This window comes from Callospermophilus lateralis, chromosome 18 (assembly GCF_048772815.1).
Source record: "Callospermophilus lateralis isolate mCalLat2 chromosome 18, mCalLat2.hap1, whole genome shotgun sequence".
NCBI classification, from domain to species: Eukaryota; Metazoa; Chordata; class Mammalia; order Rodentia; family Sciuridae; genus Callospermophilus; species Callospermophilus lateralis.
The window spans coordinates 4,986,353-5,005,607 of record NC_135322.1 but is presented as its reverse complement, the minus strand read 5'-3'; the positions used below and the strand labels follow the sequence as shown (position 1 = coordinate 5,005,607).

General features: G+C 39.4%; 1 protein-coding gene across 1 annotated transcript; it reads left to right on the top strand.

Annotated features, from left to right (window-relative positions):
* The first annotated feature begins 15,029 nt into the window (after window positions 1–15,029).
* Window positions 15,030–15,968, top strand: LOC143384267 (vomeronasal type-1 receptor 4-like). Its single transcript, XM_076839311.1, has one exon. The coding sequence runs from the start codon at window positions 15,030–15,032 to the stop codon at window positions 15,966–15,968; it is 939 nt and encodes a 312-aa protein (XP_076695426.1).
* The last annotated feature ends 3,287 nt before the right edge of the window (window positions 15,969–19,255 follow it).

The following is a 19,255-nucleotide window of genomic DNA, read 5'->3' as shown; positions in this document are numbered from 1 at the left end:
AAATTCCCAGTGTGATTTCTTGGGTGGTTAAACCTTTGAGAAGAGGATGCAATACAAGTTGGTTGGTCATGGGGAGGTCACCTTGGAAAGGATTGATGATTGGTTATATTAGTTTCCATGAGAACACGGGTTGTCCTACAGCAAGTGCAGCTGTCTTCACTGTCTCTTGCTCCCTGTTCTGCTCTGTGGTCTCTTCTGTAAGTGCTTTTACCTTTGTGATTCCATCTGCTGTGAGGCCCTCACCAGGACTGAGCAGATGCTGGCACCATGCTCCTGAATCTTCAGAAATGTAGTTCAATAAATTTGCTTTCTTTATAAGGTGTTTGTGTAGGCATCTGGATAGGCAGCAGAAACTGATCAGTACAACACATTGGAGCATCATGATCAGCACTGACATGTGGGATGTGCAACATGTTTTCATGGTACTTTCATGTGTTTCTTCACATAATGTATATACGTGAACATATGTTTATGTATAATTATCTATAAATTACACACAATTTTCTGATCATAGGTTTATACAGTCTTGCCTTAGCATGTATGATCGGAGTTACCAAATATTTCTATGAATTTCAACCCATCAGGTTGAAATTCATACTTTTATTTTTATATTTTTGAAGAAGAAAAAAGCTTTTCTTAACCTGAACATGAAGAAAAGCAAAATCTTATTAGAATTAAACCTGGATAAATAACGCTGTTATGAAATTTACATTTTTCACATTCAATTGAGAGGAAAATGTTACATGTGAGGAGTCTTCTTGGTGTAAGGAACTAATTTCTACAGAATTTTCAATATAGTAAATAGCAATTGGCATGTGTTCTTAAACTGTGTTACGACAGATTTAGAATCTCTGCTGATCAGAGGCAGGAGGATAAGGTCTGATTTGTTAAACATCAAGAACTACATTTCTAAAGAGACTTCTACCTTGGTGCACCTTTTTTATTGATGTGGCCACTGTTGGCTGTGGGTGCCACATAATCAGCACATTTCTCCTGAAGAAACAAGTGCTCATTGATCAAGTGAGTTTTCTTCCAAGAAGAAAAAAATACACTGGTCTTCTCTCCCAGGAAGAAATGCAGCTGTTGTAAACCTAACTCAAAATTAAATGTAGGCAATGAATTATTATTAGAAACATCTCTAAAGTCATTCTGGGATTTAAAGCAATAGGCTTTTACATAACTCTCAAAAGTAGCTTTCCATTTTAATATACAATCTGATAAGTAAAGTATTTGATGTGTTTTAGGAATTCTTCTCTCTATACTGCACTTATCACTCAATAAGTGTTAGAGCTCTGTTCTCAAAGAATTTCTACATATCAAGCATCTTTAAAGAAGTTTTGTTCTTACACAACTGAAGATTTGCTTTGCTTATGTATCCGTGAAGATTAACTTGAGCATATTCATACATACATGGCATACATACGTATGAGTGAGCTATTTACTGCTAGAATAAAACCACAAGTGTGAGGTGCAGCTTGGTCTTCCTAGAACCCTCCTCTGTGTCGAGGAGGCAGGTGGAGTGTGCTGCAGATGCCACGAGGCTGTGGAAGGTCCTCATCTGTTAACTCCCATCAATGGTCTCCCCAACACAGCTGCACCCCATCTGCTTCCCCTGCAGCGCTGGCCTCTACCATCTGTCAGAAATGAGATGTGTTTGTTGGCACAGCCACAGCTTTTTGCAATGCTCCTCCTCTGCACTTGGTGTTCAATCTGTCTGTTCAGTCAAGTGGCCATCTAGAATTATAGAATACCTCCGTTGGCAGCTTGTATGCCTTGCATGCTCCTTGAAGGACACATGGACACCTGCATTCCAGCTTCTCTCCACTTCCTGACTGCTGGGACTCCATCTTCATGCCCAGCTCTAAAGGGCACCCTCCACATGTGGCCCAGTGGTCCTTTTAGCATTACACCTTGTTGGTCCAGTGATATGTGCAGGCACACATTATCTACCAGGTAATTGGGCCATGTTTTATTGGTTACCTACCCCACATTCACATGGTGTACAGATTGTCACAGCCTCAGCCAAATGGGAAAATTTTCAGCCTACTTTCTGAAAATATTAACATCCTGCTGGTAACCTCTCCTAATGTGTCTCAGACATCTTTAACTTCTTCATTGTTTAAGAAAATAAAATACCTGGAAGGCCCTGGGGATCCCTGCTGTGTGAAGGATGGAGCATGGTGCTGGCTGAGCCCCAGAACCACCTTGGGCTTCATGAGCTCTGCAAAAAGCCCTTTGCTTCTCATTTCCTGCTTTGTATAATCCTATGTGTGGTCGGTGAAGATTTCTCTGCTATTTTCTGTGTTTTTTTGGATGACCACATCATGTCTTTACCTAGATTCCTTTCTATCCAGGCTCTGGAGTGCAACCCTCCCAAATCTTATCACAAGTGTGTTGATTGTATGTTTATGCACAATTATCAACTATTTAATTTCTCACTTACACAGCTTTCTAGGGAAGCAAGGGTATTTCAGCTGGTTGCATGTAGAATTGGCCTGGGAATGGTGCAAGTAAGTAGGGTGGGTGACCTCATCCTTGTGCACAGAATCCTTTAATGTCACTTTGGTGTTGGCTTTCTTATTTATTTCTTTGTTTGTTTTTACTGGGCTGGAGATTGAGCATAAGGCATTTTGCATGTGAAACAAGTTTGCTACCACTTAGTTACATCCCAGCCTTCTTTATAAAACACTGTGTTTGCAGCATAGTCTCACTGAATTGCTCTGGCTGGCTGCAAACTTGCAATTTTCCTGCCCCAGCTCCTGAGTAGCTGGGATTACAGGTCTTCCTTGTCTGAATGCCTAGTCACATCAATCTTTGTTAAATGTTGCTTGAAGCCAATAAAACCAACTTGGTCCTAATGACTGCATTTGTTGAATCACTGTTTTACTAAAGTATTCACTCATGGAAACAGTTTCTAGCATGAACACAGTGAAGAAATGGGTCTTGACATTGTTCCACATTGATTGCATTTCCTGAGTGTGGTCATGTCTCAAGGGTAGGTTCATGTGCTGTTTTTTCTGCATTATGTTCTTTCATGGAGGTTGAAGCTAATTGAGAGCCTTCAGTGATAGAGATTGAGTCAAATTTGGGGGCAGAATCCAGGTTTGGTTACTGTAGAGAGAAACAAGACTGAAACCAAAGAACAGCAAGAATTTTGGAGATCCATAGAAGATGATATGCCCTAGTGTCCAGATCCTCAAGCTACAACAACAGATGTCTAGAGGAGATATAAAGCCATCCCAAGTAAATGACTCTCATGGGAACAGGGCCATGCAGCCTCTGCCATCAGTGCTGGTTGCCCACATTCTGGGTTACACATGTATTTAAGTGCACCTTGCCCATGAGCCCATGTTAGAGGGCACTGTAGACTTGTCCCACTACAACAAACAGGCCACAGACACAAGGCCTTGGAGAACTCCCTGCCTAATCCTCAGGTTGTGTTTGTGGACCTGTGAACCCTCCTGGGTGCTGTGTGTCCAAGGACAAGCATGAAAGATATAAGGGGTTTGGTGCCTGTTCCATGAAGCTGCAGGTTTCAAAGATACAGAAGAATGTAACCCATCCCAGGTGGAGAGATGACCCCAGGAGACTGAAGTCAGGAGAGCCTGAAGGCTGGATGTGGAACTGGGAATCTTCCAGAGGGAAGAGTCTCTGCATCTCACACAGGGATAGGAGGCAACATGACAAATCCCTAGAAGCTCAGTTCCCTGAAGAGAGAAGAGTTTGTCTCATGGTTTAGGTAGATCATGAGTATGGCACCAACAGCAGCTCAGTTTCTGTGAGTCTCCTGGGCTATGTCACATGATGATGGATGATATTAGGGGAAGAATGTGTGTGAGAGGAAGAGGTGACATGGTGAGGTGTATTCTAAATGTCTATCAGACCCATTGGGTTTATAGTTCTATTTACGTTAGTAATATCTTTGTTGATTTTATCTTTGGATGACCTATTTATTGGTGATAAAAGTGAATTATAATTACTAGGTATTATTTTATTGTAGTATATCTTGAATATAATATTAAGAATAATTTTATTTAACGTGTCCTGACATTTGGAGCATGTGTATGTACTACTGTTATTTCTTCTGTTTGCATTGTTACTTCAGCAGAATGTACTGTCCTTCTGTGGTTAACTTTTGCTTGAAATCTCCTTTGGTTTCATCTGAGAATAGCTAGCTCCTCCTGATTGTTTTCAGATCCCATTTTTGTGATATGTAAATGTCCTTTTACAAACTTTGGCATGTGGGCATCTTTGCCTCTGTGATCAGTCTCTTGCAAACAGCATCCTGTTGGATCTTATCTTTTGATTTATTCTGCTAATCTATGTCTTTTAATTGGGAAGTAGAGACCATTTTTTAGAGTTAGCTTGAATATAAGTTTGTAGTTTTCTGATATTTTTGCTATATTTAATTTGATTTAGATTTTTCATTTACTCTTACAGTAGGCATCATCCCCTTGATATCTTTGGAGTTTGTTCTGGATTTCTCTGTGTGCAGCATATCTTTGCATAGTTTTCATAGTTATAACTTGGTTGTTGTGATTTCTTTTAGTTTATCTTTGTCATGCGATGTTTTAATTTCCCCACTCATTTTGAAATAGATTTTTTCGGGGATATAGCAATCTTGATGCAAATTTTTTTTTCAGCTTAGAATATCTCATTCTAGTGTTTCTTTAATATTGGTGTCTTGAGTTGAGAATTCAAAGGTGGATCTTATTGATTTGCCTCTTAATGTGACCTGATGCTTTTTTTTTCTTGTAGATTAAATATTCTGTCTTAATTTTCAGTGATGATTATGATGTTTCTTGGAATATCTCTTTTACTCTTGTCTATTTGTGGTCATTTATGATTTTCTATTTGCTCATTTCTATCTCATTTCTTATGAGAACTCTTTTGTGTCACTTTGTCATTGTGTGAAATTGTCATTGATATTTTGGTTAGTATGCATTAAATACTTAAAGTCGTTTTGATTATATGTTCAGTCCTATAATATTCAATCTTCCTATCCAAAACATGGGTTGTCTTTCCATTTTCTACATTCTATTTCAATTTTTTTCTTCATTGTTTTCTATTTTATTTTTAGAGGCCTTTCATATCCTTGGTTAGATTTATCCGTAGGTATTCTAATTTTGGTGTTATTGTGAATGGGATCACTTTTTGAATTTCATTTTCAGTAGATTCATTGTTTGCATAGGGAAGTGACTGATTTATCTGTTGATTTTATATTCTGCTACTTTACTGAATTTATCACCTGTACAAATGTTTTGGTGGTATTTTGTGTGTACCTTCTCAATTATATTATTTGCAAAGAAGTAATTTTATTTTTTTCCTATTTTTATCCCTTTAATTTTCTTCTTTTTTTAAAAATTGATTTTATTTTTTAAAATACATGCCAGTGGAATGCAGTACAATTTTTATTATACATATTGAGCACAATTTTTCATATTTTGTATATAAAGTATGTTCACAATCCATGTCTTTATACATATACTGTTTTTGCATTACAATTCTTTTTTTTTAAGAGAGAGAGAGAGAGAGAGAGAGAGAGAGAGAGAGAGAGAGAGAATTTTTTAAGTATTTCTTATTTAGTTTTTGGCAGACACAACATCTTTGTTTGTATGTGGTGCTAAGGATCGAACCTGGGCCGCACGCATGCCAGGCGAGCGCACTACCACTTGAGCCACATCCCCAGACCCTGCATTACAATTCTTATTACACATATATACCACAATTTTTTATATCTCTGTTTGTATATAAAGTAGGATGACGCCCAATTCAGGTCTTCACACATGTACTTTGGATAATGATGTCCATCATATTCCACCATCCTTACTAATCCCCTGCCTCTTCCCTTTCTCTCCCTCCCCTCTTCCCTATCTAGAATTCATCAATTCCTCCCATGTTCCTCTTCCCTACCCCACTATGAGTCAGCCTCCTTATATTAGAGAAAACATTCGGCATTTGTTTTTAGGGGGTTAGCTAACTTCAGTTAGCATTGTTTTCTCCAACGCCATCCATTTACCTGCAAATGCCATGATTTTATTCTCTTTTATTGCTAAATAAAATTCCATCGTGTATATATACTGCATTTTTAAATCCATTCATCCACTGAAGTCATCTAGGTTGGCTCCACAGTTTAGCTATTGTGAATTGTGCTGCTATAAACATTGATGTGGCTGTGTCCCTGTAATATGCTGTTTTTAAGTTCTTTGAATATAGTCTGAGGAGCGGGATAGCTGGGTAAAATGCTGGTTCTATTCCCAGATTTCCAAGGAGTCCCCATACTGCTTTCCATATTGGCTTCACCAATTTGCAGTCCCACCAGCAATGTATGAGTATACCTTTTCCCCACATCCTCACCAACACTTACTGTTATTTGTATTCATAATAGCTGCCATTTTGACTGGAGTGAGATGATATCTTACAGTAGTTTTGATTTGCATTTCTCTAATTGCTAGAGATGATGTGCATTTTTTCATATATTTGTTGATTGATTGTATATCCTCTTCTGAGAAGTGTCTATTCAGATCCTTGGCCCATTTGTTGATTGGGTTATTTGTTTTTTTGGTGCTTAGGTTTTTAAGTTCTTTATATACCCTAGAGATTAGTGCTCTATCTGATGTCTGAGGGGTAAAGATTTGATCCCAGGATGTAGGCTCTGTTCACCTCAAAGATTGTTTCTTTTGCTGAGAAAAAAAAATTAGTTTGGTTCTTTCTCATTTATTGATCTAAAGCTCAATTTAGCTGGTTACAAGATTTTTGGTTGGCACCCATTATTGTTCAGAAGTTGATATATATTGTTCCAGGATCTTCTAGCTTTTAGGGTCTGTGTTGAAAAATCTGATGTTATCCTAATTGATTTTCCCTTATATGTAATCAGAGTACCTTCTCTTGTGGCTTTTAAAATTCTCTCCTTATTTTGTATGTTGGGCATTTTCATTATAATGTGCCTTGGTGTGGGTCTGTTGTGACTTTGAACATTTGGTGTATTGTAGGCTTCTTGAATTTGAATTTCCAATTCATTCTTAATGTTTGGAAAGTTTTCTGACACTATTTCATTGAATAAATTGTTCATTCCTTTGGTTTGTACCTCTATGCCTTCCTCTATCCAAATAACTCTTAAATTTGCTCTTTTTATGTTATCCCATGTTTCTTGTATGTTCTGCTCATGTTTTTTTTTTTTTTATCATTTTCACTCTGGTCTATGTTCTTTACAAGATGACTTATTTGATCTTCATTGTCTGATGTCCTACCTTCTAAGTGGTCAACTCTATTGGTGATGCTTTGAGTTTTTAATTTGGTTTATTACTTCTTTTATTTCAAGGATTTCTGTCTTATTTTTTAAGAACCTCTATCTTCCTGTTGAGGTGATCTTTTGCTTCTTGGATTAGTTTATGTAGCTCATTGTTGAACTGGACTTTCACATCCTGTATTTGTTCTCTTATGTCTTCTTTGAGATTCCAAAATGTTTTAACCCTGTATATCCTGAAATCTTTGTAATTTTTTCTACTGTAGCTGCCAATGCTTATAATGTATTGTCTTGATTTGTTTGAGGTACTTTCTTCCCTTGTATTCTCATGTTGCTCATGTGTCTTCCTTTCCACTCTGTGGATCTGGTGTGTTATTGTTTTTACCCTATAGATTTGTAGTGCTCTTGTAGGGCTCCAAGATCTCTCCTTTGTGGGGAAGGGCAATCTCAACAGATCCCAATATCAACAATACATCACCTATGAACAAATTATTGTTATTAAGACATTTACAGTTTAGTCTCAATGTCCAGAAATGTTGGATTCAATTATTATTTAAAAAATAATCAGTAGTTTCATAAAAAGTTTTACAGTTTCTGGTGGTGGACAATGGACTGGCGGTCAGGCATAGGACAATATGTTGAAGAGAGAAGATGGGAGGGTATATAGTTAATGTATCTTAGGAAATGTGACAGAAAAATCTAGTGAAGAGGGTTAGTAGCAGGAGAATAGATAGAAGGTAATTTGGGGTAGATAATTACATGGGAAGACAGGAGAGTACATAAAACAAACACATATATGTTTTTAGAAAAACACAGGATGTTAAAATAGTATAATTTGAAGGGTGAAGGAAGAAGAAAGAGAAAAAAGGGAAAGAAATAGAGAAAAAAATGAGAGAAGAAAAAGAGGCAAAAAAAGAAAAAAAAAGACTTATGCAATTCCTTTATATTATATTAATTAGGTGACTCAGTTCTCAAAGTCCTATTTCACGCAAAGTTCTTGGTTTTACATATGTTGGGGATGTGAGGGCCAGAGAATAGAAGGGTATAAGAGAAAGAATAAGAGAAAAAAGAAAGAAAAAATACTCTTACAGATCCGTTTCTTTCTCTTCTCATGCAGTAGGTGGGGTGGTCTCATTCACTAGGTGTCCCTACCCTCAGGATGGTGTAGGCAACCAGGGTGTGAAGACTGGATCTGGTGTGGAGCGTTTGGAAGTTGGGAGTGCCACCTACCAGTCCCAGCAGGAAAACAGTGCCCTGCGGGTCTTTTTTTGTGACCATTTGTCTGACTTGAGACCCTGGTTCATCTCCCTTTCTTGCCTGGAGATTTCCCAAATCCTGATCTCTCTGTTATGCTCCAGACTTTAGTCCCCTCCCCTTTCTTATTTATCAGGTCCCAACTGCAGGACCTCTCACCTCCAGGCTCACACCAGGTGGGCAGTGCCCTGTCCACACTGCACTCCTGCCCAACTGAGAGCTGTTCTTGTGCTGGGTGGCCACTGTGCCTAGTTAACACCATTGGGGATTGGAAATCAGGTACCTGCTCAAATGGCATCCAAACTGGTAGCCATGCCCACCGTAAAGTGTCAAGAAAGGTTTTCCAAGATGGAGTTGGTCTGCTTCCAGCACCAGGATGTCTAATCATGTGGGGATAGATGGGTACTTTTTTTTTAATCCAAGGGTTGAGAGAGATACATTTCAACAAATGAACATTTCAATATATATCCAGCTATGTTATAGTTACACAGTAGTTTGGCCTGTTTTATGGCTTGGATATAAATCTCCTGTGCTAATTTAGGGATATTCAGAGCTGAAGTGATTCCATTGTGGTAGCTGTAACTTTACCCATCCACATTAGTCTGAATGGACTGATCCGTTGGAACTGTAGTCAGGTGTAGTGTCACTGGGGGAGACGTGTCACTGGGTGTGAGCACTGGAAGAGGGCATCTTTCCTTGTGGCTTCTTCCTGTCTTCCCATTATGCTTCCTGTCTGCCTTGAGGGGAGCAGATACCCACTTCCATGCCATCTCCCTGGATGCTCTGCCTCACCTTGGGCTCAGAGGAATCATGTCAGTTTTCAATGCACCCAGCATTCTGAGACCATGAACTCACATAATCTTCCTCCTCTAGGTAATCCTTGTTGGAGGCTTTTTTCACAGCAATGAGAAGCTTCCTAAAGTGGCATATAATTTGGGTCACTTTATCTTTTGCAGATTAAGAGGTTCTATGTATCTTTTCTTTAGGAATGGACTATTGGCTATTCCCTAATGAGAAATGAGGATAAGTGGTAGCTGTTTAGAGTTTATAGCCCTATTTGTATCCCTTAATACTACAATGACATTCTGCCAAAGATCTCAAGACTTGTCTTGCCCTGTGTCCCTGGTCCTGGATTCTGAGCTTGAAAAGATCTGTACATACAAAAGAAATAAAAATGTCAAAATTCACTAAAACATCAAAATCCAAATACACCTTTATTTTAAAAATGTGTACGTGTATTGAGTATATAAATACACATGTGGGCCTGAAGGAAAGAGAATTCTCTTGATTTTTCTGTGACATGAACATTTCACAGGAGGATGGATGTTCCGTTTTTTCTATACACTGTCTGTTCAAGGTTGTTTATGCTAATAAGCAGCCTGGGGTAACATCGACTTTAAGGGTGGAAAATGTCTTTGAGTGCAGAGGGAATTGAGAGTCCAAGGAAGGAAGAGAAACACCTAAAACATCAAAGACTCTAGAGATCCATGGGAGGAGCTGTGCCTGAGGAGTCCCCAGATCCTCCACCTATATGGAGAGGAGTCATGGGAGTGAGTTATAAGGCCATCAAATTGGAAGTGAGGGACAGGTCATCTAAGGGCTCCCATCACAAAATCATGCTCACCCAACCATGAATATTGTCAATACTATAGATAAATTATTTTTTTCTTAAAAAATCCTCCTTGTGATACAATGCTAAAGCCAACTGTAAACTTGTCCCACTCTAATGAATATGTTCCAGATATTGTGCCTTGGCATGTCTCACTGCCTTATTTCCAGATTGTACTTCTTGGCCAGGTAAAAGTCCCAGGTGTGGTGTGACCATAAGGATGTCAGAAGAACTGATGCCCCAAAGCTTTATTATTTAAAATACAGAATAACAATGTAGATCATAGTAAGGAAGAGATGATCTGAGGAGGCTGAAATCAGGATCAAGGAGGGTGTGTGCAATCCCGAGAGAAGAGTCTAATGATCTCATATAGATATCACAGAAAGCCTTGTTTATTAGCCTCTTCTATGTCAAAATCCAAGAATTTAGGTATTTCATTTAAAAGTATTTATTTATTTTTAAGTTTTAGGTGGACACAATATCTTTATTTTACATTTTGGGGAGAGAGAGAGAGAGAGAGAGAGAGAGAGAGAGAGAGAGAGAGAGAGAGAAATCATATTTCAGTTTAGCATCCTCATGAGCATGCCACCCACATTGGCTCATTTCCTGTGTGGCTGCATTGTGTGTCATATGGAGGTGGTGGGAAACATGAGGAATGTGTGTGTAAGAGATCACATGGTGAATTTGAAAACTAGTAAGCAGACCCTTATATCAACCCTTTCATGAGAGCTAGTGAGAGTCTCATGAGAAATACCTTGATTATTTCAATGGACAAAGACCCAGTGACCTGTCAACCTCCACCAGGGTCATCTCATAAACGTTCCACCACCTCTTAACATTGCCACACAGGACACCAAACTTTTAACTTCTACAAAAGTGAACTTTACAAAAACAGAGTGTAATGAGGATTGTAAAGTGGTGGATAGTGAAATACATGGGAGATTATTGTTAGTGCACAAAGTTCCATTACTACATGAATGAACCCTGTGGATCTGCTATACAGCATGGAACTGCAGATAGCAAGACAGTGTTGTGTGCTTCTAATTTGCTGAGTGATCTTCAATGTCCCCCACACAAGTTAAGTATATTACATGATACGTAGGTAAATTACCTGATTTTTGGTAATCATTCCATAGTATCTACCCATGTGGATTCCTCATGTACACCACAAGTGTACACAAATTCAGTTGTCCTTCACCCCTCCAAAAGCAGGGCTGAGTCTGAATGCATGTTACCCTAATGTTCACAGAGGCTTGGCTTCTCACTCTGAGCTGTAGCCACACACTGAACCTCCCCCATCCCTTAGAGCCAGGAATCTATTCCATGCCTAACCCCCACACAGCTGTGTTGTGACATATTTAATGTCTGTTCCTCAGTGATGTCTCTCATAGTGGCCTCATGACAGCCCTTCTGCCTTCCATTAACCCAACAAGTCTCATCATCAGAGTTCTGTCCTCTCTTGTATCCACCCTCAACTCCATTTCTTTAGTCTGTCTCCAGGGCCCCTGGGCCCCACACCCAAATGTCCAAGGTCAACTCTCAGCCTCCTCAACACCCAATTCATGCTCCAAAGTGACTGCAGCCAGGGCCATCATCCTCATTAGCTCTTTCCCCACCCCCTTCCCCAGCTCTTTTATTGTTCTCTGTCTAATTTGTCTCCTCCAAGGCCCATTCTCTCTGCATAGACTCAATTTTTTGTCACACTCTGGGCCTGTTTTGGACAACGAATTAATGCAGTCCCTGTTCCCCCATCCATGTTCGCAACTTCCCACCACGTGGAGCTATGAACACCTCAGAGGCTTTACCTTCAGCAACCTGCAACATTATTTTGTATTCTGTCCCCATCCCCAGAAGCATCTTCATTTCTGTGTGACCATGTACCTCATGTCTCTCTTACCTGGTTAACCCTATGTCCTTGTGTCCCTTGGCTCCTCAACCCAGGTGTGCCTATACCTAGCCATGTCCATGAGCTTTTTCTGGATAGATAATGAGTTTTTTCTTTTTTGCATCTATCTTCTCTATTTTGCACTCTCTCCCCCATATCACAGGAGCTCTACCATCTTGTTTCCCTGTCCACCCTTTCCTCATGACCTTATTCTTTTAACCACTTCAGACTCACTCCCATTTAGTGTCACTGCCCAAAACCCACCTGTTCACACCATAGGTTTTCACTGGATGGTAAATCTCACAGCATTAGTTAAGGTGCCTCATTGTGTACATTGTCCTTGGAGGGCTGGATGGAGTACAGTAATGAAAGGGCTCCTGTGCTGTGGTCACCTCATGGGGCTACTGAATTAATGTTAGTATCCCTTGAATATCTGGTATTTACAGAAATCTTGGCTCAGACAAGTCAGAAAATCCTGCTGATGTCATTGTTGAAGGAACCTTTTGTTATATTCATTTTGTTTGATGGATATTGCTCTGTTTCTCTCTCCTGTCAGTAGTGGAGGTCAATATTGACAGGGCATATTTATTCACAAAATTATGATGTGAATTAACATTCAATGTGTAAATGTATCCAATGAATTCACTCATGTTTGTGCAGATGAATCTGGTGACTTCCAAGGTGAACTACTAGCACCACATTCTTTTTTCCTTGTACCTGTTTTAATATTCTTCTTATGTGTTTTCTCTCTTTCCGTTTCTCTGCTCATACCTAAAATCTGGTGCCATTCATTGAAATGAAGAATGGGAAGCAACTTTATTTGGGGTAGAAATCTTCCCAGGGAAGAAAGAAATACAATGAGACATGCGAAGCTCACTGCCAGCCCTTCATGTGACAGACCTCAGTACTTCCCAGCCCCTCCAAGTGACACCCTGTTGTCTCCCAGGATCATGGCTAAGTAAGAGTCTCTCCAAACACTAGAATATCCTCTGAAGACATGTTATGAAGAAAGTTTAATATTGTTTTTTATAAGTGACACCTGGGGAGAAAGTTTCCAGCAGTGTCTTCAGCCCCCCAGCCTGCACAGCCATTGCTGCTGCTGGCACAGTGGTAATTGCAGGTCCCAGGGGAGGTGAGGTCACAGAGCCACAGACCCATATCTCAGGAGCTGGCCGCCTCCCTGCAGCACACATCTTGGTCAGAGAGGCCTCTGCACTGAGGTCACCAGCCTGGCAGAGAGGAAGAGCCTGGAGAGTGACTCAGAGTGACTCTGAGAGCAGCATCTGTGGGAAGAGACCCATCTAGAGTCTGGGTAAGTGACCACAGCTGAAAAGGGGACACTCGGTTGAACCCTCCAGAAGCCAGGGCCACACAGTATTAAAATGGTTGATGAAGAATGGCTCCAGGTAGCAAAGATAAAAGGATCCTATCCTAAATACCAAACCACCATGGGTTCTAATTTAACTACATGTGATTCTTACTGACGGGGATTGCTGTGGTTTAGTGCAAATGAAAATTAAATGTGATTTTCAAGGTGCACAAGGAGGTTGTTTTAAAGTCACCCAGCTGCTCAGTTTCCCTCACAGGAAGTCTACACTAAATCTTCATGATTTCTATGTCCAGACTCATAGTATCTCCCTGCCTGTGTGTGGAGTAGGAGGAGCTCACAGGAATCTTCTTAGTCCTGTGCAGAGAGAGAGCTGATGGTGACTGTTCAGGCAGAACATTTTCTCTGACTCTCAGCATGGTGCAGCCAACAGAGAGAGTAATTGTAGAAATCATGAAAGCCTAAGAATTCAAAGATAATGAGCCCATTTCTCTATATTGTGAAAAGGAAATAATGGATGGGATTACTTCAGGTTTCTAGTACTACCTGTAAGAGCTTTTATTTTTTTCATGTCAGATATCTGTTAATTGTAGTGAATGCATTGTGGCATAGGAATCTTATAGTGGAGCAGGGTATGAATGTGCGGGGGACATAGGAAAGCTCTTCACTATCTGTTCACTAACATGTGAACCTAAATTTTTCTACCCAATAAATTTTTGTTAAATATATTCATTCAAATCAATGCAGACATTCTAGCATTTTGACTTTTAAATGACCACACATACCAATTTTCATGGATGGATCCTATTGTACTATCATTTACTAATCCTACCTCTTTGAAATATTTTTTCTTTGGTTATTAAATAACTCATATTTGTATCTTCTGAAGAAGTGAATATTTTGTTTCAACACTATGCTCTTTAATCATGTGTTACTTCTTGGTATTCCAAGAAAGAGTACATGGCCTGGGAATGTGCCAAAATTTCTGTGACAGGGACCACTGAGCTGTGTTCCTAACACACAACCATATGAGTCTTGGGGTATCTGTCCTGATGTGGAGTCAATCCTCCCTGCTGCAGGTAACTCTGCATGGGACAGGTGCCTCCAGGGCTAGAGTTCCCTCAGTGCATCTGCAGGTATTAAAATATCTAACTGTTCCTTCATAATTGACCTTGTACATAGAATAAATATTTCCAAGTGAATGGAAACATTTTACAATGAAAAGTTTAAGAATAGCACTAGTTTTGAAGACAATAGGAATATAGAAAAATGGAAGTCAATATGATCTGGATTGATAGAAGAACCTGCTCATTACCATTATGGAAACCTGATGGTTCATGCTATGCTCTTTGTAAACACCCAGCCAGGTTCAAGACCCCTCTGTGCACCTGATCAGAGTATGAGTTTGGACAGAGACTTAACATGTGTGTGCACAAGTTCTGCTGGTCATCTCAGCCCCTGTGTAATGTCAGGAAGATTCAGGAATCACCATGTGATGCCTTCACAACAGGGATTTATACACACTTTCTGCCTCAACTAGTCATGAGCCTCATTAAAACCTGCTAGTGAAAATAAATCCTTAGGTAAGTTTTCAGAGTGGGAACTCTTGAGTGTGGGCAGTACTGGATTTTGGTTGACAGGATACGTGCAGCCCAGGCCTCCTGTTCCCATGCAGCACCCTCTGGCTGGGACAGCAGGGAATGGCAGAATGGCAGCCAGTGATGTGGCTGTAGGTATCATCTTCTTGGCACAGACTGTGGTTGGTGCTCTGGGCAATTTTTTTCTTCTCCTCCATTACCTGGTCCATTACCTCATGGGGTTCACGGTAAGACACACAGACTTCATGATTCAGCACTTGATTGTGGCCAACTTGTTAGCCCTCCTGTGTAGAGGAGTTCCCCAGACAGTGGCAGCTTTTGGAGTGAAGGATTTCCTCAGTGATGTTGGATGCAAGCTGCTTTTCTATCTTCACAGGGTGGGCAGGGGGGTGTCCATTGGCAGCACCTGCCTCCTGAGTGTCTTCCAGGCCATGAAGATTAGTCCTGAGAATTCCAGCTGTTCAGTGCTTAAAGTGAAAGCTCCCAAATACATTGGTTTCTCCATATACCTGAGCTGGATTCTGTACCTGCTTGTAAATATTATGATTATTTCACATATGACTGGAAAAAGGGGCAACAATAATATCACAAGCATGAAAAATTTTGAATACTGTTCTAGTGTTCCTTATCACAGAAACACAGACTCACTGTATGCAACATTGCTAACATTCCCTGATGTCCTGTGTGTGGGGCTCATGCTCTGGGCCAGCAGCTCCATGGTGCTCATATTGCACAGGCACAAGCAGAGAATGCAGCATGTTCATAAGAACAGCTCCCCCAGGTCCTCCCCTGAGTCCAGAGCCACCAAGAACATCCTTGTCTTGGTGAGCACTTTTGTGTCTTTTTACACAGTTTCCTGCATTTTTCAGGTTTGTATGATTGTTATTTATAATCCCCACTGGCTGCTGGTAAAGATGGGTGCCATAGTTGCTGGGAGTTTCCCAGCTCTCAGCCCCTTTCTGCTCATGAGCAGGGACTCCAGTGCATCCAGGCTCAGTGTCTCTGGAATAAGAAATAGGAAAATCCCCAATGTCAGGAGGAACTTGTAAATTGTAGGCTTTGCACAATTCTTACATTTCTTCATTTGTACTCCCAAATAAAAAGAATAGTGATAGTCATATCTCTAAGATTGACAATCAACACATATGTGCTTTTTTATTACAGTGTGTGCATGTGTGTTTGTATGTGTACCTGAGTAAGTGCACATGTATACCACTTAGATTTGGCTTTATTTTCCACCCAAAAATATTTTGGTAAAAGTAGATGTAACAAATATAAATTTCAGACTCCATATACCAATTACAACCATAGCCAAATTCTTCAGCATAAATCTGCTTTCATTATTTTTCTTTCTTTATTTACAAGTGACACGTATTTTTCATTTATCTACATATTATGTTTATGTTTCAGCTGTGTCTTTTGAAGGAAATATCAAAGTGAACACTATCAAGTGTTTGTCTTTTGCAATGAAATGAGACATGTTTCATGTAATCTTGGACATGATGGGAAGCAAAGTCTACTGATGTCCTCTTTATTAAACAGCTTATATTGAATTTATTAATTTTGTGCTGTGATTTTCACAATGCAGTATTTTTTCTTTTCATAAGCTAATTAGGTTTTAACCTTTATTTAATGTCTATCTTGTTTGTTTACAACACTGGGTACTAGTAAATTTTAGTTCACTACTTAATATTGAATTAGTGATATGTATCTTTGAAACATTTGTATGTATGTGTTGGCATGTGTTTCTAATCAAATTTCACAAATTGAAAACTCCTGTGTAAGCAGCTGCTATATGGTAAAACAATATCCTAGTTGGTATGACTCCTCTTTCCTGTATGTGTTCCCAATAGTGACCAGTATGTGACTTCTAACTGTAGAGATCACTTTCAATGTTTTGCACTTTATATAAATAAAATCATTCAACATTAGCTGTTTTATATTTGACTTTGAAAATTCCATATGCTTCTGAAATTTGCAGGTAAACAGATGGTGTTGGAGAAGATAATACTAAGTGCAGTTAGCTAATCCCAAATAAACAAATGCTGATTGTTTTCTCTGATATAAGGAGGCTGACTCATAGTGGGGTAGGGAGGGGGAGCATGGGAGGAGTAGATGAACTCTAGATAGGGAAGAGGGGTGGGAGAGAAAGGGAGAGTGCAGGGGGTTAGCAAGGATGGTGGAATGTGATGGACATCATTATCCAAAGAACATGTGTGAAGACTCAAATTGGGTGTCAACATACTTTATATATAAACAGAGATATAAAATATTGTGGTATATATGTGTAATAAGAATCATAATGCAAAAAACCCCCACAAGGTACATGTATAAAGGCATGGATTGGTGTGAACATACTTTATATACAAAGATATAAAAATTATGTTCTATATGTGTAATAAAAATTGTAATGCATTCCACTGTCATGTATTTAAAAAGACAAAATGAATTAAAAAAAAGAAAAAAGAAGAAAATTTCATGGGCTTCATATTTGTATTTTCCCATGTTTTTGATGATAGAATCTAACTGAAGGAATTTCAAACAATTCTAGCATTTCTCCCTTGATACACACATGCTGTAGTGTGGATGTGATTTATGTTTCCAACCCAAATTCCATGTATTGGAATTTTTGCCCCAGTGTTATGTGTTAGGCAGTGAAACCTTTGAGAAGTGGGTGCAGTACAAGGTGGTAGGTCATGTGGGGGTCACTAGGAGGGGATTAGTGATGGATTATATTAGTTCCCATGAGAACATGGGTTGTCCTACAGCAAGTGCAGCTGTCTCCACTGTCTCTTTCTCCCTGTTCTGCTCTGTGGTCTCTTCTGTACATGCTTCTACCTTTGTGATTCCATCTGCTGTGAGGCCCTCACTAGGAGTGAGCAGATGCTGGCACCATGCTCCTGAGTCTCCAGAAATGTAGTTCAATAAATTTGCTTTCTTTATAAGGTGTTTGTGTAGGCATTTGGATAGGCAGCAGAAACTGATCAGTACAACACATTGGAGCATCATGATCAGCACTGACATTGGGATGTGCAACATGTTTTCATGATACTTTCACGTGTGTCTTCACACACATGTATATATGCGAACATATGTTTATGTATACATATCTACAAATTGCATACATTTTTCTGAACATAGGTTTATATAGGCTTACCTTTAGCATGTATGATCAGAGTTTACCAAATATTTCTATGAATTTCAACCCATCAGTTACTCGTACTTTTATTTTTATATTTTTGAAGAAGAAAGTGGTTTTATTAAGCTGAACATGAAGAAAAGCAAAATCTTATTAGAATTAAACCTGGATAAATAACGCTGTTATGAAATTTACATGTCTCACATTCATTTGAGAGGAAAATGTTACATGTGAGGACTCTTCTTGGTGTAATGAACTAATTTCTACAGAATTTTCAAAATAGTAAATAGCAATTGGCATGTGTTCTTAAACTGTGCTACAGCAGAGTTTGAATCTCTGCTGATCAGAGGCAGCAAGATAAGGTGTGATTTGTTAAACATCAAGAACTACATCTCTAATGAGACTGTTACCTCAGTGCACCTTTTTCATTGATGTGGCCAGTGTTGGCTGTGGGTGTCGCATAATAAGCACATTTCTTCTGAAGTAATAGGTACTCTTTGATCAAGGGAGTTTTCTTCCTAATTCTTTACACTTTCCAAGAAGAAACAAATACACTGGTCTTCTCTCCCAGGGAGGCAAATGTGAAATGCAGCTGCTGTAAACCTAACTCACAATTAAATGTAGGCAATGAATTATTATTAGAAACATCTCTAAAGTCATTCTGGGATTTAAAGCAATAGGCTTCTACATAACTCTCAAAAGTAGCTTTCCATTTTCATATACAACCTGATAAATAAAGTATTTGATGTGTTTTAGCAATTCTTCTCTCTATACTGCACTTATCCCTCAATAAGTGTTAGAGCTCTGTTCTCAAAGATTTTCTACATATCAAGCATCTTTAAAGAGAAGTTTTGTTTTTACACAACAAAACTTTGTGTGTAAAGCTTTGAAGATTTGCTTTGCTTATGTATCCGTGAAGATTAATTTGAGCATATTCATACATACATGGCATACATACGTATGAGTGAGCTATTTACTCCTAGAATAAAACCACACCTGAGGGGACAAGTGTGAGGTGCAGTTTGATCTTCCTAGAACTCTCCTCTGTGTCTAGGAGGCAGGTAGAATGTGCTGCAGATGCCATGAGGCTGTGGAAGGGTCCTCATCTGTTAACTCCCTTCACTGGTCTCCCCAACACAGTTGCACCCACAGCTGCTTCCCCTGCAGCGCTGTCTTCTACCATCTGTCAGAAATGAG